The following is a 21,180-nucleotide window of genomic DNA, read 5'->3' as shown; positions in this document are numbered from 1 at the left end:
GGGTTGGGAGGCAAGATACTCCCATGGGCTGCAAAATTTGCATGAAATTTTTTGGCCTTCCCTTTGTACCAGAGAAACAGTAAGAATTTTTTCTTTTCTCTCTCTCTCTCTTTTTTTTTCCCCCCCCTGAGGCTGGGGTTAAGTGACTTGCCCAGGGTCACACAATGTCTGAGGTTAGATTTGAACTCTGGTCCTCCTGAATTCAGGGCTGGTGCTCTATCCACTGCGCCACCTAGCTGCCCCCTCCTTTCTCTTTCATAGGATGTTTACAGTAATCTTATTGTAAAATTTGGGCTGATATTATATAATGCTATACATATAGTTGATGCATTTCTGAGTTCCTAAACTTCTTCTGTGTTGTCTGCAGCTTCTATAAAATCCCTCCCCCCAATTCCCATTTAATTTTTTATGCCAACCCATTTGTATCAAAAAACATGATGGGGAAAGTCGAGATATGGAAAGGATAACTGTATTTGGTATTCTCAGTGCTTTATACATGGTTTACATTTTAATACATGCTTGTTGACTTGAATTCGAGTAGATTCTCCCTTCTGCCTCTCACCTCCCAGGGAAAGTACAGCGTCCTATTATGTCTTTCCCTCTTCCTTTCTCCTCTGCAGAGATGTCCTCAGGGTGCCCGGGATTTCCGAGCTGAGCAGTGTGCAGAATTTGATGGGAAGGAATTCCAAGGAAAGAAATACAAGTGGTCTCCATATTATGGAGGTAAGAGCTGGAATGGATCGCTCTGTTTATTAACAAGGGCTTCCTTGGGATGTCCTGGGATTGTTCTTCTACACAGTTTTTTAGTCTTCAGGAATTTTGCTACCCCTTTTGAACCCTCCATAACCTATGAGAGTAAAGACTTTAGTCTTTGGGGTGTAAGAATCTCCTGATACCAGAGACCTGTGGAAGGAGAAACTCCCATGTCAATAAAATCACTCTTAGAAAGAAAGGAGGATTTTTTTTGCTTTTTCTGAAGGACTTTGAAACCAGCACTGAAGAAAATCTGTCTAAGTAAGTGGAAGAATAATGATCGTATCTGATTGAAAAATACATCCATACACATGGTAGCTAGGTGACACTATAGTGCACAGAGTTCTGGATCTGGAGTAAGGAAGACTCATCTTCCTGAGTTCAAATCTGTCCTCAGACATTTCTTAGCTATGAGACCCTGGGCAAGTCACTTATCCCCATTTGCCTCAGTTTCCTCATCTGTTAAATGAATTGGAGAAGGAAATGGCAAACCCCTCCAGTGTCTTTGCCAAGAAAATCCCAAATGGGGTCATTAAGAATCAGATCCAACTGAACAACAACATTTATGTATACATATATGCACACACACACACACAAAATGCTACACATGCGTACATATAAGTGTACATGCACACATATGTAAATGGTATGTATAAGGATACATGCCTGCACAATTATAATATGCACAAGCACATATCCACAAATAAATAAAATATGTACATGTATATCTATGCATATGCATATCTATATACATTCACCCATATATATGTATAGTGTGTGTATATACTAGAGAGCTTTATGTTTATTTTATCATTTGAGTCTCAAAGCAGACCTGTGAGGTAGGTAATATATATATTATTCTATCCTTTTCATATATGGAGAAACTGAGGCTCAATACCTAGTTGTCATATGCCTACTAAATCCTGGAGATAGAACTCAAAACTGGAGACTCCAGATCCATGACTTTGTACCCTCTCCCCTCCCTCCCCATTATACTGGTCAGTAGCCGGGTAAGGACAATCGGGTATCCTCATTGCTTTGAAAAGTCCTAAATGTCTCAGGTCCCTTTTATCAAGGAACGTGAAGGTAGGAGGGGATCATGGTGGAGAGAGAAAGGAAGATGATTAGTGTGTGTATGTATGTGTGTGTAGTTAGAGAGGAGTTTGATGAGATTTTACTTAGTAAATTCCTATTTACCCAGTGTAGCTTGGGATTTGGATGATCTGATTAATAGAACATTCAAGCATTGCCATATTTAGTATCTGCTTTTAGGGTAACTCCAAGGTCAGGCTAGTTTGTTTTTGAGCAGGAAAAGAAAGCTCATTTTTTGGGATTTCACCTTCTTCCCTCTTCCCTCTCCAGCTGCCAACAAGTGTGAGCTGAACTGCATTCCCAAGGGGGAGAACTTCTACTACAGACACAAGGAGGCTGTGGTGGATGGGACCCCGTGTGAACCGGGTAAACTCGATGTCTGTGTGCAGGGCACTTGTCAGGTGAGCCATTGACCTACCCTCTCACTCCTTGCATGGTTTCCACCCAGAGCTAAGATCCATCTCTCCAAGATGATCAATTTCTACTTTATTCTCAAATCCGTGGCCTTTTGGAGTCTTTTGTCTGCTGATCATCATTTAATCTTCTAGACATTGTCCTCCCCAAGTTTTTATGAGAAAGCATTGTCTGATTTTTTTTCCTCAGCTTCCTTTGATAGATCTATGTTCCACTTCCTATAAACTCCAGGATTCTGTTTTTTTAAAAAAAATATTTATTTTTACCTTTTAATAGTATTTTATTTTCCCAAATATATGCAAAGATTATTTCAATATTCATCTTTGCAAAACCTTGTGTTCCAAATTTTTTTCTCTCTCCCTCCCCCCCCCCATCCAAGACAGCAAGAAATCCTATATAGGATTATACATGTGCAATTTTTCTAAACATATTTCCATATTTGTCATTCTGCACAAGAAAAATCAGATCAAAAAGGAAAAAAACCACAAGAAAGAAAAAAAAAAAGCAAACAGCAACAACAACAACAACAAAAAAGTGAAAATACTATGCTTTGATCCACATTCAGTCTCCATAGTTCTCTCTCTCGATGTAGATGGCTCCAAGACCTTGATGGATTCAAGATGCCTTGAATCACCTCACTGAAAAAAGTCAAGTCCCAGGATTCTCTTGAGTCCTCTTCATTCTCTCTCTCCCTCTCCTTTCCCCTTTCCCCTTCCTTCTGGTCTTCTCCCTTCTCTCTCTTTAACTTTCTCCTTTCTTCTCTTTCTTCCTTTTTCTCCCCTTCTCATTCTCCCCCTTCTCCTCTCCCTTCTCCCTCTCCCTCTCTCTCTTTTTCCCTTCACAAATCTGACATGTTTAAAACTGAGCTCATTATCTTTTCTTCCAATTCTTTCCCCTTTCCTGACTTCCCTTTTTCTTTTGAGACTACCACTTTTCTTACTGTTCCTAGATTTGCATCTTCAGAATTACCCTCAAATCTTCCACTTCCTCCATCTCTCATTTCAGTAACTTGCCAAATCTTGTCAATTCTGCCTTTACAAGCTATATTACATCCATCCCCTTCACCACAGCCACCTGTCTGATTTCAGACCCTCTCATTTCTTGCCTGGACTACCTCAGCAGCCTAATTGACCCCTACTCCCCAATCTGTTCTCACTTAGCTGAGCTTTTAAATTAATAGTCCTAAAGCACAAGCCTGACCATGCCCTTGCTCTGCTCAAGGAGCCCCATTGGCTTCTTCTTGTCTCTGGAATAAAATATGAACTTTTCTGACTGGCTTTTAAAGCCCTTCATCATCACCTTTTCTTTTTTCTTTAATTTTTTTTAATTAACGAAAATTAATTCTATTTCCCTATCATCTCCCCCTCTAAAACAAAACAAAACAAAACAAAACCTACATTAATAAATGTCAACCTACCTCTCACACTCTACCTCCCAACTAATTTGGTCTACTTGTTCCCTGTACGTGGCTTTCCTTCTGCCATCTTGGTGCCTGGCCATCCATTCCCCATGTCTGGACCAAATTCCCCTCACCTCTATCTGAGGGAATCCCTGACTTCTTTCATCTCCTCCTAGAAGCCTACTCTGATTCCCCCCTAGCTCCTTTTATTCTGTTCTAAGAAATTACTTTTTGTTTGTAATAGTTTTTTGTACATATCTTGTGTTTAATTTTCTACATACATGGGATTCCCACCTTCCCATCCCCATGGATTCTAGGTTCCTTGAGGTCAGGGACTATTTAATTTTTTGCCTTCGGAGTCCCCAGTGTCTGACACAGTGCTTGGCACGTGGGCTGTGGTTGTTGTTCGTCCCTCATTCTTGAAGAGGACCATGACATTAGGAAGGTGATAGTATGAGGTGAAGATGAAGTAAATAAAATCCATGAAAACATATAGTCAATACCAAGTTTCTGCTCTATTTTAAGATGAAAGGTACTGTTTTTACAAACAAGGAAATAAAAAACTATATGCAGCAATGTAGTTTAATTTTTTTAAGTTTTTATAGAAAACTTTAAAATCCAATAAATATTTACTAATATGCAAAACCACATTTATAATAAGTATGCACATAACTACATGGTACAATGGCCAGTAAGCCGGATTTAGGAAAGATCTAAGAGGAAGGCTGTGCAAGATCACCTGCCTCACTTTCCCTTCTAGAGCCATCTGGGTCTGGTGGCCAGATTCAGATCAAGGAGACTGGAGAGGGACCCGGATGCAGTGGGAGACCTTGGCCTTTAAGTGTCATTGGCATCAAACAATTGACACATGATTTTGCAAACCAGCTTGGGAAGATTCCCATGATGTGATCATGTATGAAACCTCCCAGGGAGGTTCAGCGCTATTTCAGGTGATTCCGTGAACAACTGGGCAATTTCTTGATTGCCTTATTCAAGAGGTCAGTCCCAGCCACAGCCTGCCCAGTGAGCACTATGTCCTCGAGATGGAGGCAAGTAATAATGTTCCTCGCTAACTTTTGACTGACAAAACCCCGACTAAACAAGTCAGAATCTGGTCTCTCAGAATAAGCAGGAGAAGAAAGAGTTCCATGACTCCATCATCCGGCGCATGGGAAGGTCTCTTTTTTTCCTCATCTCTTTTGTTCAGTTGAAGCTTAACGAGATCGGCTTCTTCTCTCTCTCACTCTCTCCTTCCTCTCCTGTGCTTGGGCCTAGGCAGGCCGTTGGCTGTGACCACGTGCTGTATTCCTCCACGAAGGAAGACAAATGTCTGCAGTGTGGGGGTGATGGCCGGACCTGCTATCCAATCAAAGGCACTTTTGAGGCTAATGACCTCTCCAGAGGTAGGAAGCCCTGGCCTGGACCAGTGTTGGAACTGGGGACAGAGAACTTAAATATATTCTGTCTGATCATCTGATGTGTGTGTCTGCATATATATGGACTTTTTCCCTTTTCCTAAAATCCAGTCCCAGATGTTTACTTCATGTCGGACCTAGGCCTAGTGCCTTTTAAAGCACTCTTTCCCTTTGGATTTCCTCTTTAGGTTTATGTCACTGCTTCCTTCCCAGATAGTCCCAATCAATACCTTGGGTCACTGCTCCTTCCTGAGTAGCCCCAATACCTTGGGTCACTGCTTCTCTTCCCGGGGTAGCTGCATTAGCTTTGGGGATCATCACCAGGACAGGCTCAACTGCCCCAATATTCTCTTCAGTTTCCTCTGAGCAGGCTACAATAGCCTACGAGCTTAGAGAAGTCTAGAGTTTTTCCCAAGAACAGCACTTGAGCCTCAGCTAATGCTTTCTGTGGTTCCAGTAAAAAACAAAAAACAAAAACCCAACTTTTAAAATTATTCATTTAATTGCTGTTATTCATTTGTTGAATCGTGTCTGACTGTGACCCTGTGGAGCATAGCATGTCAATACTGTCCATGTGGTTTTCTTGGCAAAGTTGCTAGAGTAGTTTGCCATTTCCTTCTTTAATGGACTAAAGTAAACAGAGATTAAGTTATTTGCTCAGGATCATGCAGCTAGTAAGAACCCAGGTTCTTTCTGATTCCTCTATTCCCTGAGCCAACCAAAGGGGTTCCCACAACTCTCTGCCCTGCGCCGAACCTCATCATTTGGGGACACAACCCTGAACCTCTTCATTTGACTCCCTGACCACAAGGAATCGAGGGAAGCTGAACCTCATCACTCCCTCCTGAATTTCCCTTGTTACTCTACTGAATGTTTTAAATTTAAGTTAAATTAAATCTTATTCTTTTCATTAAAAATCTATTCTCTCCTACCTCTTCCTACTCTTTCCCTCCCCTCCCCTCAAAATAAAAACAAAACCTTTGTAAATAAGTAAGCTGAATTAATAAGCAAATTCTTGCAGCGGCCATGCCTTCTAAATTGATGTCTCAAACTGCATTATTTTAAAATAATGAGCAAGTTTCTTTTTTCCAACATTGATTTTTATAAGATTTTGAGCTCTCAAATCCTGCTCCTCCTGTACCCCCAAGACAACAAGCAACTGATATGTTATATATGTGCAATCATGTAAAACATATTTCCATATTAGTTTTGTGGTGAAAGAAGAAACAAGAGAAAACACGCACACATACACACAATTGTGGTAATATTTTACAATATGAATCTTTTGGAATTGTCTTGGATTGTTGTGGAGCTGAGAAGAACTAAGTCAATCGTAGTTACTTGTGCACAATTCAATGGTCTCTTACTTTCTGAGAAATTACTTGGTATTTATTTTTCATTGCGTTTATCCCTGAAAACTTTGTTTCACTTGGTAGAATGTAAGTGACTCTTTTTTTCCACCTCCAGTGCCTAGAAAAATATCTTCTACTTAAAATCATCTTATTAAATGATTATTGAAACTTTGAATAAATTGAATGCATAGTTTCTGATAGTCCAAGTCCTGCAGGGGTGACATCCAGAACTAGATGCAATAGGGGCCAACTAGGTGATCCAGACAATTCCTAGGGGGTCGGGCACTGGGTTTGGTGGGGGTCTCTCTAAGGATTGTTGGTCAGGTATCCAATGTATGTGTGTGAACATTTATTAATCTTCTACAATATACCAGGTACTGTGTCAAGAGCCAGGGATACGAAGAAAGGCAAAAGATAGTTTCTGCCCTTGAGAAGCTAATGATCTGTTGGAGTCCAGCTCCTGTAGGGCAGTGAAGAAGGTGACAACATACTGGGACCAAGCAGAGAAGTCCTGATTATGGACTCTTCGAAGTTTATTGATCAGAGAGACAAACATATATATGACATACATATATAAAATGCTCATAGATATGATACAAAGTACACTCTTTGAATTTCCTATAGTTTTTTCTAACAACATCTACTGAAATGTAAATGAGTAAGCTCTGGATCTTGATTAATTAGAGATGCAAATAATTGAGATATCAGGGTAAAGTTGATCATACCATTGTCTCAATTATCTTTCTCCCAACTATCTTTAGTCTCCTTGTGGACATTCTTTCCTGTCCTAAGTTCAAAGTTTTGGCTTTAATCTGTTGAGTAGTGTTTGCATTTTGTTTCAGTCACTAGAATTCCAATTTATAGTATTACCAAGCATGTCTCTTCTATTAATAAAAGAGATGTTGGTGAGCCAAATTGTGGTAAGATTTTAGACCTGGGATGGATTTTTGCCTCCTGACCCTCTACAACGATCCTATTCAAATGATTATGTACAAGGAAGCTGTAAACAGGACAAAGTGGAAATAATTAAGAGATGGAAGGCATGAGAATTAAGAAGGATCAGGAAAGCCTAAGGGGATTTTAGCTGAAACTTGAAGAAAGCCAGGCAAGCCAGGGGGTGGCGATGAGGAGGAGGAGCATTGCAGGCCTGAGGGATGGCTAATGAAAATGTCCAGATTTGAGAGATGTAGCATCTTGTTCCAGGAAGAACAAAGAGACCAGTGTATCCCAAATAAAGGGTTCATGGTGGTGGTGGTGAGTTGCGTGTGTATGTGTGTAAAGTATTAAAAAACTGGAAAACTGGATCATGAGTATGCGTGTTTGACTAATATGGAAATAAGGTAAAAAGGACTGCACATCTATAATCTATATCAGTTTGCTGTTTTGAAGAGAGGGAAGTAAGGAGAAAAAAATTTGAAATTCAAAATCTTACAAAAATGAATGCTGAAAATTAAATTATATATATATATACATATATATATATAAATAGTAAACATTACATGTAATTTGAAAAATAAAATACTATTAAAGAAAAAAATAAATGAATGTGTGTGTTGGGGTGGGAGTGGAGGAAATGCATCTCGGAACTCGGCATCACTTTCCTTGACCTTCCCAGTCTCATGATATTTCTGTCTCCCTCAGGTTACAACCAGATTTTGGTCATTCCTGCAGGAGCCACCAGCATCCATATTGCAGAAGCTGCAGCCAGCAGGAATTTTCTGGGTATGGACTAACAGGTCCTGTAGCTGATTAGTTACCCTCAGACTGCCCTAAAGCTAATCCATAAGCAGAATCTGGCTACAGGAACAAATCCTGGTCCCCATTTCCCAAACTCAGTACTCTGTACTCATGGCTTATGGGACTGGACCATGGGGGAGGAGAAGAAGTATAGACAAAGTTGTGAGACATCAGCCCTTTTCCCTTGGGGACTTTCCTGGCTACTTTCTTCTTCCTTCCCCCACCCCTTGTCATCCCACAGCAGTGAAGAATGTGCGGGGGGAGTACTATCTGAATGGCCACTGGACAATTGAGTTTGCCCAGGCCCTGCCCGTGGCCAGCACCATTCTTCAGTATGAACGAGGGTCCGAGGGGGATCTGGCACCCGAACACCTGCACGCCCGGGGTCCGACTTCTGAGCCCCTGGTCATCGAGGTGAGTGGAGCCGGCTGCTTTTCTCTGTCCTCCGCCTCTAACCCATCGAAGTGGGGATGATAGGTGGTTTGGGAAGAGGGCAATAACCTACACCGAGAATGGAGCATTTCCTTATAGTTTGCTATGGCTATAGGGGTTCACAAGGGAACATTTATTCACCCCTTGGTATTTGTCCTGTGAAGAGTAGTCATGGCCACCTAAGGCAGAGGTGCTTTAAAAAAAATATATATTTTAATAATTGTATTTCAGTACAATTGGTTTCTTTTGTAATCCTATGCTTTTTATTTTATGCATTAAAAACAATTATTCCGAGAAGGGAAACATGAGCTTCATCAGACTTCTAAAGAGTCTGTGACACAAATCAAGACCTTGATCTTGAAAACTTTGGCACAAGATCCCTGACATCTCAATCAAAAAGGAGAGGGGAGCAGGAAGGGAGAGAGTAGAACAGAATGAATAGGGAAGATGGGGCCAGAATGGGCTCTAAGAGAAGGTGTAGGGTAGGAGTTAAATGTAGGAATTCTGACTCTCAAGTGTATTGCCCTACTTCAAGTCTCGGGTCCATCCTCTTCTGCACTCTAGCAGTAATGTGGGCAGAGACAGTGGAAGGGGTAGACTGGAATACCAAGTATCTAGGTTTGAGCCTGCTTGTGAGACTTGCTAATTAATCATGGCAAATCATTTGGGTTTGGGATCTCTTTATCTGTGGAATGAGGAGCACAGATCTCATAGGACTCTCCTTCCTATTTTGTTGTGGTGCTCAAATGAGAGAAGGAGAAGCTCCTTGTAAACTTGGAAGCCCTTTATAAATGTAACCTGCCATCATTATTTCTATTGGGAAGGGAGAGAAAAAGAAAGGGAGAGGGAGAAGGGAGAGAAGGAGGGAGGGAGAGAAGGAGGGAAAGAGAAAGGGAGAGGGACAGGGAGAAGAGAGAGAGAAAGAAAAAAGAGAGAATAGCATGAGCACAGGAGCACTACCCTAGGAAATGGGGCAGGAAATCTGGGTCTTCTTCACTGGTTTGGACATAGATGCTTTCTTTTCTCTATTTCAGCTTATCAGCCAAGAGCCCAACCCAGGGGTGGAATACGAGTATTACCTGCCCCATCAGCCCTTGAACACTGGCTTCAGCTGGAATCACGGCTCTTGGAGTGACTGCAGTGCGGAGTGTGGAGGAGGTGAGAAGGACAAAAAAAAAAAAAAAAAAAAAAGCAGAGGTCACCTAGGAGTTGAGATAACAGTGATTGAAAGGAGAGAGGAGGTTCCAAGCAGAGAAAGGACATGGGGGAGGATGAGGGTCCACAGAACCCAGGAGGTATCCAGATCCATTGACATCCGGGACCCTTCCCCACCTCTCTGTGAGTTGCTGGACAAGGCCCAGCTATACCTATGGGGACACAGGTCTCCAGGCTGTGCCCGGCTCACTTGGGTGCCCCTTCTTGACAGGCTATCAGACACGCCTGGTATTCTGTACCACCGACAATGAGGTTTACCCTGATCATATGTGCCGACATAAACCCCAGCCATCTGACAACCGCACTTGCAACCTTCAGGCCTGCCCACAAACCAAGCGGTAAGCCCCACCTATGCTGCCTCCTTGACCCTTTCTCCCTTCTCCCTCTGCCCTTCGGCAGAGACCCAAGACAGAGGGTTTGGGTCAGACGGTATCAGGGCTAGTCCTCTCCCCAGGATAGATAATGTCAGGCGGGGTTAGGACTCAGGAGAGACAAGATAGGTATTACCCATCTGACAAATAAGCCCAGGGTGAATTATCGAGGTGCTGTACTAGATAAGGACCGAGGAGGAGTGTCAGGGAAAGGGATTCTTTTTTTGTGGCATCCTGAAATCCAACAGTTGTTCAACAAGCATTTATGAAGTACTTCTTCTGTGTTAAGCCCTGAGATACAAAGAAAGGCAAAAACAGTCCCTATCCTCAAGGAGTTTACATTCTAATGGGGAAGACAACATATAGACAACTGGGTAGATGTAAAATATAAGCAGAGTGGATGGAAGGGACTCTTAAGAAGAAAAGGCAAGATGGCACGAACATTTCAGCCTCCTGATATAACTATCTCCTGTCACCTTTTCTCCTGATGTGAGTAGATGATGCAAAGCAGGAGAATAGGCTTACGGTTTCTAGCTCTTCCTCAGTAAAGAGGAGATCCTATTCAGAGAAATGCCAACCAGAGCCTTGTAGAGTTCAAAGGGTACCATTTGAGATGCAAACCACCAAACTCCCCAAATAAGGTTCCAGGGTTCTTTGACACTTAAAGTCCAGATTATTCAAGGAGTAGATCTGAGGTGTATTCCCCCCAGAGTTCCCCTCTAGACAAAGGGCTTGGAATCAAGGGAGGACTTGGTTGTGGTCTTTACCCTTCTTTCCCCCTCCCTCACTTGTCACATCAGATCTAAGGGGCAGCAGAAAAGGAATTAATACTTTCATGTCTTAGAAAACTCTCAGTCTGGCTCTTTGGTGAGCTTATTTGGGGAGTATGGTGGATTGCATCTCAGATGAGCTCTAGAAAGCTCCGGTTGGCATCCCTTTAGCCAGTGAGGTATCCTGTAGTAGGGATATGCATGGATGGAAGAGATTGTGCTTCTGAGCCGTCCCAAGCCCAATGGAGTCATTGCATCAGAGACTAACCTGGGGAGTCTCCCAGGAAAGAGAGGTAGCTGGCTGCATGGCCCTTTCTTTCATGGTCTCAGAAAGAGAAATGCTTTTATTGGTCCTTGCAAACCCCTTTGTTCTGTACACAAAGGATCTCATACCTCCACCCGCCGGGAGTGTGGAGCCATGGCCGAGCCCGAGGCATGTGTGGGAAAAGGTAACTGAGGGCAAGGGTGGGCATCCCGGATACCCTTTCTCTGTCAGCCTAACCATAGATTGCGGAAGTTTTAAAGCCTGCAGTGGTGAGCCTACTGAGAGCATCCCTCAGCTGGGCAGGAGCTTTGGGTTAGTGTTGGAGCTTCTCTTACTCTCTGCCCCCTTAGTGGGGAAGGTGATGGGCATTGGAGCTTTGCATGGCTACTTTGGCATCTGGAAATCTAGAGGATCTTTGCTGTTTCAGGTTGTTTTAAAAAAATTTTTTTAATTTATTAGTTTTCAACTATTTACTTTTATAATATTTTTATATATTTGATTTGATTTATAATATTTTGATTTATTTTTTAAAAAATATTTATTAGTTTTCAATAATTTACTTTCATAATATTTTGATTTCTATTTTTTCCTCCCTCTCTCCCTAAGATGGCAGTCAGTCTGATAAAGGTTATTGTATATGTACAATCACATTAAACATATTTCCACATTAGTCATGTTATGAAAGAAGAATCAGAACAAAAGGGAAAAATCATGAAGAAGAAAAAACAACAGAAAAGTGAAAATAGTGTAATTTGATTGCCATTTAGACTCCATAGTTCTTTCATTGGATGTAGATAGCATTTTCCATCAAAAGCTTTTTGGAATTGTCTTGCATCATTGTATTGCAGAGAAGAGCAAAGTTGATCATCTATACAATGTTGCTGTTACTGTGTACAATGTTTTCCTGGTTCTGTGCACTTCACTCAGCATCTGTTCATATAAAAATTTCCAGGCTTTTTTGAAGTCTCCCTACTCATCATTGTTTTGGGGGGGAGGTGTGAGGCAGTTAGGCTTAGGTGACATGCCCCAGGGTCACACAGCTAGGAAGTGTTAAGTGTCTGAGATCATTTTTGAACTTGGATCCTCCTGATTTCAGGGCTGGTGCTCTATTCATTGTGCCATGTAGCTGCCCCCTCTAGCAATTTCTTATAGAACAATAATATTCCATTACATTCATATACCACGGGGGATGCCAGTTTTAAAATCTAGTTTCTAGGAGCTCTTGAGCCTCGGGGAGTAGGGGGAAGGACAGGCACCTGGAAGAGAAGGTTGAGACACTGAGATAAATAAAAATACCTTAGGACTTGATTGTGTCCCTCATTTTATAATAGAGAAAACTGAGAACTAGAGAAAAAATTAGTAATCAAGTCTACTTTAGAACCTGGATATGTGGTAAAAAGAATACTGAACTAGGAGTTTGAAGATTTGGATTCAAACCTAATTATTGTGTGACTCAGCAGAAGTCCCTTAATCTCTTTACACCTCAGTTTCCTCATTTGTTAAATGGGATAATAATACCACTATTATTGGTTAATATTATTAACAGGATTGTTGTGATGATCAAATGAGATAATGTATATAAAAGTGTTTGGCAAAATACTATATAAAAATTACCTGCTATTATTAATCATTTAAGTAGCCAACAAGTATTTATTAAGTGTTTACTGTATACCAGGCTTTTTGCTATGCATTGCAATGAAAAGAAAAAGCAAAAACACAGCCCTAACCCTCAAAGAATTCAAATTCTACAATTAGGTTTCAACATGTGAAAAATTGTACATATAAAATATATACAGTATAAAGTGGAAAGTAACTGAGAAAGGACACTTGAGAATATATACTAGCAGGGATAGGGAAGGACAGAAAGGCCTTCTGAGAAAGGTGGAATCTGATCTGAGTTTTCAAAGAAACAAGGGAAACTAGAAGCCAAAGGAGAGGAAGGAGACTAGACATGAGGCCAGTCAGTGAGAAGGTGGGGAGTGAAAAGACAAGAGTGTTTAGTTCAGAGATCAGCTAAGATCAAGTGCTGCTGTATCATAGTGTACATGGAAGGAGTCAGCCAAATATTTATTAAGAACCTACTATGTACCAGGAAACAAATGGCAGTAATAGGCACCCACAGTCTAACGAGAGAACAAATGTATACTAATAAGCTATATAGAGAATAAATAGGAAGTAATTAAAACAGAGAGTAGCATTAGAATTGAGAAGGAAGTTAGCTCTTCCACATTGTGGGGGTCAGGAATGCAGTGTGCCCCCTGTTCTGAAAAATCCATGTGAAATTTTTGGCCCTCCCTTTATACTGGAGGAGAAGTCTGAATTATTGTGGTATTAAAAGATAAAATATGCTGATGTTATACCATACTGTACATATATTTTATGCATTTCTGAGTTTTTAAACTCCTATGTCTGTGGCTCCTGCAAAACTCGCAGAAAATTTCCATCTAATTTCTTATGCCAATTTGCAATCTATTAAAACTGCAATGGGCAAATTCATGATGTGGAAAATTGCAATGTGGAAGTGATAATTGTAATATGTTGAGAGCACTGGAAAAATAGGAAAGAGGCCACGTTGTGAAGAGTTTAAGAAACTCCATTGGAGTTTATTATGTTAGGGGGATGAGATGATCAGCCCTGTACTTTAGAAAATAATTTTAAAAATATCATTATACATTTATAATTTCATTTGATCCCCACAATAACTCTAAAATAGGGAGCTATGGTTGTATTACATTATTGTTTTTGTTATTATGTTTTTTATCATTTTGCAGAGAGGTTGGGTGACTTGTCCAAAATCAGACATTAAGTTAGTGATGGGGACAGAGTTGGAATCCAGGGTCTCCTTCCTTTTCATCCAGTGCCTTTCCAGTCATGCTACCTAGGACTGACTTTTCACTGAAGATATATGAATGAGCAGCCTTAGTATACGAGTGGCAGCCTCCTGTTTAGGGAGATGGGCAGGAGCACTAGGAGATCTAGGGAAGGAGCTTCCTGCTCGATGCTGCTCAGCTTCAGAGCCCAGAAGTGGTCTAGCTTCTTCTCCCCTTGCAGCTGGAAGGCTGGGCCATGGAGCCCCTGCTCAGCTCCATGTGGAGGAGGTTCCCAGTCCCGCCATGTCTACTGTGCTGCATCTGATGGGGCAGGCACAGAGGAGGCAACAGATGAAGATTCATGTGCAGCTCTGCCAGGGAGACCCCCAAACACACGCTCCTGCAACCTGCACAGGTGTGCAGCATGGAGCTCAGGGCCCTGGGGAGAGGTGAGTCTGACTGGAGATGGGGATGGGGATGGGGAGCATAGCAAGGAATTGACCACTTGCTGCCTCTGGCTACAAAAGGCCTTCTTTGCTAACAGCAGAGTGGATAATTTCCATAAAGCTGGCAAAGTTCCCTGAGGATAGCCCACTAATGGGAGACTGGTTGATGACAAACCAGTCCTTATGAGAATGTATATGCTCTTATGAGCACGTGCAATTTTCAGTACATGTGCTTTTTGACAGCTTGTCACATGGTGAAGAAACTTATTGTTGATTAGTTGCTGAACTGGAACAGATGTACATGTAAAAGGCATTAAAAAGAAAGTTATGGCTTTCCTGCCTGGTTGTATTCAAGTGAGGAGGCAGACTGCTATAAACCTCTGGGTGGGGAGAAGTCTGCAAAACTACCCCAGTCTTGGGCAGAATTAGGGTTACATGGGCTTGTCACAGCTGTCAGGTCACTGTGCTCAGCACCCAATATAATAAAAATGCAAAGTTGGGGGAGTCTGAAAGTTGACAGTCCTCAATGCTAATCCCACAAATCTTAGTGGGATTGTCATTTTAGGAAATGTACTCTTTCCTCTCTGGATCTTAACAGTTGTGTCATTTCAGTTTGCAACTTTCATATCCAACTGTTTGTGACCTTTGGTGGAATTATTGGAGTGGTTTGCCATTTTTTTCTCCAACTCATTTTACAGATGAGGAAACTGAGGCAAACAGAATTAAGTGACTTGCCCAAGGTCACACAGCTAGGAAGTGTCTGAGGCCAGATTTGAACTCAGGAAGTTGGATGAGCCTTCCTGATTCCAAGCCAATGCTCTATCTACTATACCACCTAGCAGCCCCAGGGCCATTTGTAAAATGAATGGATGGGACTAAATGATATTTAAGATTCTTTCAAGCTCTAACATCCACAAGTGATGGTGATGTATAAGGAGAAGAGATTAGAAATTCCATTAGCAGAGTCTGAATCTCCAAGGCTTTCTATGAGATGTCCACTTGTCATTTGGGATATCTGACTTGAGCTCCCTCACTAGAGGCACAATGAAGAGAGTGCTGGGGCTGGAGTCAGAAAGTCCCGAATTCAAATCTGGATTTGGATATTTACCAGTTGTGTGGCCCTGGGCAACAACTTTACCTCTATTTTTCTTAGTTTCCTTATCTGTAAAATTGGGATAATATCATCATCATTACCACCACCACCATGATGATGTTGTTGGACAGTTAAGTGGTGAAATGGATAGAGTACCAGACGTGGAGTCAGGAAGACTCAACTCCCTGGGATTAAAACTGGCTTCAGACATCTTATTAGTTGTGTGGCCATGGAGAAGGAAATGACAAACCACTGCAGTATCTTTGCCAAGAAAACTCCAAATGGGGCTACAAAGAGGTAGACTGACTGAACATCAACAGTTATTTTCAGATAATAATGTTTCCTCATTTGTAAAATAGGAATAATAATACTTCTCAGAGTTGTGTTGAGGATAAAATGAAATAATTAAAAAATGCTTGACATAGTGCCTGGCACTTAATAAGTGCTATATAGATGTTAGCTATTATTATTGTTGTTATTGTCATTATTATTGTTATTATAGACCAGAGTAACTCCTCAAGGGAAATGAGAAGCATATGATAATGATGGGGTTCTCCCTATAGTGCTCTGCCAGCTGTGGGCCAGGGGTTCGGAGCCGGACTGTCACATGTTGGGGTGATGAAGGTGCTCCCCTCCAAGATTCTGCCTGCTCCTCAGCAGACAAACCCCTCCTGACTGAAGTCTGTATGGGAGAGAACTGCCTTCTTCAGGAGCCCAGCTGGCATATCGGTGACTGGGGGCTAGTGAGTATCTGAACTTGCTTGTATTCTCAGCCCTGACATCTGGGTGCTAGAGTCTTGTTCTCTCAAGTGCTTGGTGCTTGACACATGTCTTTAAATGACATGATTGAAAAAGAAGCGCTCACAGAATATCTGAATCTCTTTGAGTTCACATAGATCATTCATTCCTCCTGCTTCTTAGATCCCTTATGCTTGATGCCCCCATCAACCATATTCTAATATATACCTCCTGGCCAAATTACCTTGTATTTATCTTTGTATGTATATTGTATGTAATATGCAAACATAACATTTTTCCTGAGATGAATAAAAAGTCCAAAAGATCTAGATTTTTAGGTAGTTAATAATTTATTAATCAGGCTGGCATATAATTAATAGAGGTCAGTGGTTCTCTCAGAAACCAAAGATCATTAGAATATTTAAATATCTTTGGATAGGTGGAATTTGACTCTAATTTGTTAATAATTAATGAATGAATATTATAATAAGAGTTTATAGTCTAATTAGGAGCCTACAGATGTGACTGATTATGGCAATCTTGGACAAAGAGACCCATCTCAAGTCAGATCAATAGGCAAAAGGATCTATTCTCTACCCAGTCTTAAGGGAATAGAACAATGGGAATAATGGATTTAAGCCTTGATCAGAAGTAAGCTCTCCCATTTGGGTAGAGTCTTGCCCCAATTGTCTCTTTGTCAGTCCTGTCCTTCAAAAAGATATAAAAAGAGGGACAAATCCTACTAATAATTAGTTATTAATAAAAAGAGGATTCTTGGGTCCCATGTATAAAATTTGTTTATTAATATTTTGAGAAAATTATGATTTTTTTCATCCCTGATAGAATATAAGCCCTTTGAAGGCAGGGGGTTTCATTTTTGTTTTTGTATTCCCAGCATCTATAGTGCCTTACACATGGAAGATATTTGGTAAATGCTGATTGGTTATTATTATTATCTATAAATACTATTTTTGTGAGTTGGGGGCTAAGTGAAGATACTTTACTGCCAGAAGGCCCTCTGTTCCTAGGTAGTTCCCTGAAGGAACATGTTAGCTACCATATCATCTTTCCTTGTGTTTTATACGATATATCAATAAGCATTTATTATGTGCTGCTGGACAGAGAGAAAGTAAAAGAGAGTCTGCTATTGAGGATCTCACAGTCTAGTGAGGAAGCCATAGCTGTCTTCGTCTTCTCTTCATCTTACATAAGTAAAGACTGGGGACATTGTCTGATACCCATCCTCACTCCATTTGCCTAGAACTTGAATTGTAAAGGGAAAATCTTTGAGCCTCAGGTTCTGTGTGAGAGTCCTTTCTCAAAGGATGTTTTCAGGTGGTCCCCTCCCTCCATCTAGTCATGGTATGAAATGCTTCTGGTTAGAATCCTGGGAGAATAAACACGGCTGCCTGCATATCTTTATGTGTGCATATCCATTCTATTTTTATATTTTCACATGTGTGCATGTGCACGTGTTTCTAGTTCTGCTGGGTCTTCTTGCATAAGGATATATATTTACCTCAGAATATGCATTCTGTGTATACATATATCTCTGATTCATTGTCTCTGTAGATTTGTGTGTGCACATGTGTATATACACACCCACAGGGTTCAAATTCTGTCTTAGACACATACTGGCTCTATGACTCAGGACAGACTACTTAATCACCCTGATTCCTCCTCTATAAAATAAGTGTGTTGGACTTACTGGTCTTGAAGATCCCTATATGTCTTTGGTGGATGCATGCATATCTGGTTCTGTGTATGTATGTATGTGTAAGCTCATCCTTCTTTGCTTCTGTGTGTTTATTTGTATTCATATACTTCTCTGATGTACATGCATTTCTCTGTGTGGAGGGAAGCTTGATGGGGCAATAGATAAAAGATTAGGCTTGGAGTCAGGAAGACCAAAGTTCAGATCCAGCCTCAGTAACTCTGTAACATGAGTCTCTCTGGATGTGTCACTCACTCAACCTCAATTTGCTTCATCTATAAAATGGGGATAATAACAATACCCACCTTCCAGGGAAAAAGTTATGTTACAGGAGATTTCTTGCCTTGTTGTCATGGAACCATTAAAATTTTTTCTTTAAGTCCGGCCATCTAAACAGTATTGAAACAATCTGATTGAATTATCATCTAACCCATGGTACTCTATCTTTTCTAGCAAGAAATGCTTTACCAAAAGTTTCTTTTATGTTATGGGAGGATTATCATTATTATCAATTTTTAATAATTATCATATTTCAGGTTTTCTTCATTCCAGCAGGTGAAATAGGAATTGAGAGAAGATACTAAGATCCCAAAATTAAAACTCTCAGAAATATAGAAAAATTCAAGAGTTCCCAGCTCAAGGAGAAAATGCTTCAAGCAGTCAGAAAGAAATAATTTAAGTATTTTGAAGCCATATCTCACAAGCTTTAGCAGCTTCCACTGAAAGAAAGCAAAGGACCTGAAATATGATATTTAAGAAGGTAAAGGAAGTAGAATTACAATGAAGGTAAAGGAAGTAGAATTACAATGAAGAATAATTTAGGAATGATAATAATTTAACATTTAAATAGAAGACTCAAGAGAAGTATAAAAAGATAAACATGAAGGAGTAATCATAAAGTTAAAATGTTTATATTATCATGTGGGAAGAAGATACATGTAACTTTATAAGAACTTTATCATTAATAAGACCGTCTATTATGTTGGGATCACTTCTAAAAAATGAAGAGGTGAGAAAAATGTATAGGGAAAAGGGGAAAGGGAAAGATAGAATGGGGACAGTTTTCTCACATAAAAGAGGCATTCAAGAAGAGTTTTTACAGTGGAAGGGGGAAATAGAGAGTGTGGCAGGCAATGTTTGAAACTTGCTTTCAATAGGTTCAAAGAAGAAAGAAAAAAAAAATATATATATATACATACACACACACACACACACACACACACACACACATTCAGGTATAGAAGTATATCTTATCCAATAGGGGAATAGGAAGGAAAGTTGATAAAAAATCTAGGGAAAGGGCTGATGATAAAAGGAAGGACAGATTAAGGGAGGCATTGGTCAGAAGTAGAAGGTACTTTTGGAGAGACAGGATAAAAAGAAAGAGAAAGAAAATAGGATGGAAGGAAATGCACACTTTTTAATCACAACTGAATGTGAGTGGGATGAACTCATCCACAAAACAGAAGTAGATAACAGAATGGATTAGAAACCAGAAACCAATATGTTATTTATAAGGGCCACACTTGAAACAGAAAGATACACACACACACACACACACACACACTTAAAATAAAGGACTGGAGTAGAATCTATTATACTTTTGCTGAAGTAAAAAAGGCAGAGGTAAGCAATAATAATCTCTCACAAAGCAAAAGCAAAAATAGCTCTAAGAGAAATAAGCAGGGAAACCTATATTTTGCTAAAAAGCACTATAGATAATAAAGTAATATAAAAAAAATTAAGGGCAATTTCTGTTAAAAGCCTCCATTTCTGAGATATATAGGGAACTGAGTCAAAGGTATAAAAATGAAAGCCATTCCCCATCAGATAAATGGTCAAAAGAGAAAAACAGAAGAGTTCAGAAGAGAAATCAAAGCTATCTATAGTTTTATGACAGATGCTTCAAATCACTTTTGAATAGAGAAGTGCAAATTAAAACAACTTTGAGGTAATATCTCATACCTATTAGAAATAGCAAATACTGGTGGTGTGAAGGAAAATAGGCCCATTAATGAACTGTTGGTGGAATAGTGAATCAATCCAAGGATTTTGTAGAAAAATTTGGAAGTATACCCAAAGAACTATAAAACTGATTACCTTGACCTAGCAAAATCACTAGAAGATCTATACACCAAAGAGATCAAAGAAAAAGGGAAAATATTTGTAGCATCTCTTGGCAAATTGTAAATTGAGGGGAGGCTCATCAGTTGAGGAATGAGTGATCAAGTAGTGACATATAATGTGATGGGGTACTATTGTGCTATAAGAAATAAAAACAGGGGTTAATTAAAATTTAAAAAAAAACCTATAGGAACTAATGTAAAGTGAAATGAGAAGAACCAGGAAATCATTGTGCACAGGTAGAAAAACGTTGTTCTGATGATCAGTTGTGAAAGACAATGATCCAAAACAATTCCAAAGGCCTCATTAGGAAAAAAATACCATCCAGTGCCAGAGAAGCAATTGATAAACTCTGAATGGAAATTGAAGTATAATTTTCTTGTTTCACTGTTCCTGTTTTTTGGGATGTGGTTAATACAAAAATATGTTTTTCATTATTTTACACATATAATTGATATTGTTTTGCTTGTCTGCTCAGTGGATGGGGGAGGGTTAAAAGAGAACTTAGAACTCAAAATTTTATAAGAAAAGAATGTTAAAAATAAATAATAAAAAAATTTGAGGGCAAGATAAAAAAGCTTTGCTAAAATCTAGTTAAGCTATATTCATGGCATTCCTCTCATTTACTAGTTTAGTAATTCTTTTCAAAAAGGAAATGGGGTTAGTTTGGCATGACTTGCTCTTGATGAAGCCATGTTAATTCTTTGTAATCACTTCTTTCCTGTCTATATATTTGCCAACCATCTCTTTAATGATTTTTCCTAGAATTTTCATAGGAATCAGTCAGGCTCACTCATTTACAGTTTGCAAACTTTGTTCTCTTCTTAAAAAAAATTAAGACCAAAGTTTATTTTTCTCTAATCTTGTGGCATAGCTCCCATTTTCCATGATCTTTCAGATATTACTCATAGAGACTCAGCAGTAACATCTGCCAGTTTTTTCTGAATCTAAAAATGTAGTTTATCTGGGTCAGGTAACTTGACTTTACCAAGAACAAATAGGTACTCCCTTGCAATCTTTTTACTTATTTTGGTTATCAT

General features: G+C 39.9%; 1 protein-coding gene across 4 annotated transcripts in view; it reads left to right on the top strand.

The window, feature by feature from the left end:
• PAPLN (papilin, proteoglycan like sulfated glycoprotein) overlaps nt 1-21,180 on the top strand; it is an 81,220-nt gene that overhangs the window by 31,115 nt on the left and 28,925 nt on the right. For 2 of the 4 annotated variants that reach the window (XM_074290076.1, XM_074290078.1), the window contains exons 5-14: nt 621-723; nt 2,116-2,246; nt 4,938-5,061; nt 8,067-8,147; nt 8,404-8,576; nt 9,629-9,752; nt 10,021-10,147; nt 11,334-11,399; nt 14,267-14,474; nt 16,128-16,307. In XM_074290076.1, coding sequence (XP_074146177.1) covers nt 621-723; nt 2,116-2,246; nt 4,938-5,061; nt 8,067-8,147; nt 8,404-8,576; nt 9,629-9,752; nt 10,021-10,147; nt 11,334-11,399; nt 14,267-14,474; nt 16,128-16,307 — 1,317 coding nt within the window. Of the gene's footprint in view, nt 1-620; nt 724-2,115; nt 2,247-4,933; nt 5,062-8,066; nt 8,148-8,403; nt 8,577-9,628; nt 9,753-10,020; nt 10,148-11,333; nt 11,400-14,266; nt 14,475-16,127; nt 16,308-21,180 lie in introns of those variants that run through there. The other 2 variants (XM_074290080.1, XM_074290079.1) reach the window with 2 other exon arrangements.

The sequence above is a fragment of the Sminthopsis crassicaudata genome, chromosome 2, assembly GCF_048593235.1.
Source record: "Sminthopsis crassicaudata isolate SCR6 chromosome 2, ASM4859323v1, whole genome shotgun sequence".
Classification (NCBI taxonomy): Eukaryota; Metazoa; Chordata; class Mammalia; order Dasyuromorphia; family Dasyuridae; genus Sminthopsis; species Sminthopsis crassicaudata.
The sequence above is the reverse complement of the archived record's forward strand: the minus strand, read 5'-3'. Positions and strand labels throughout refer to the sequence as shown.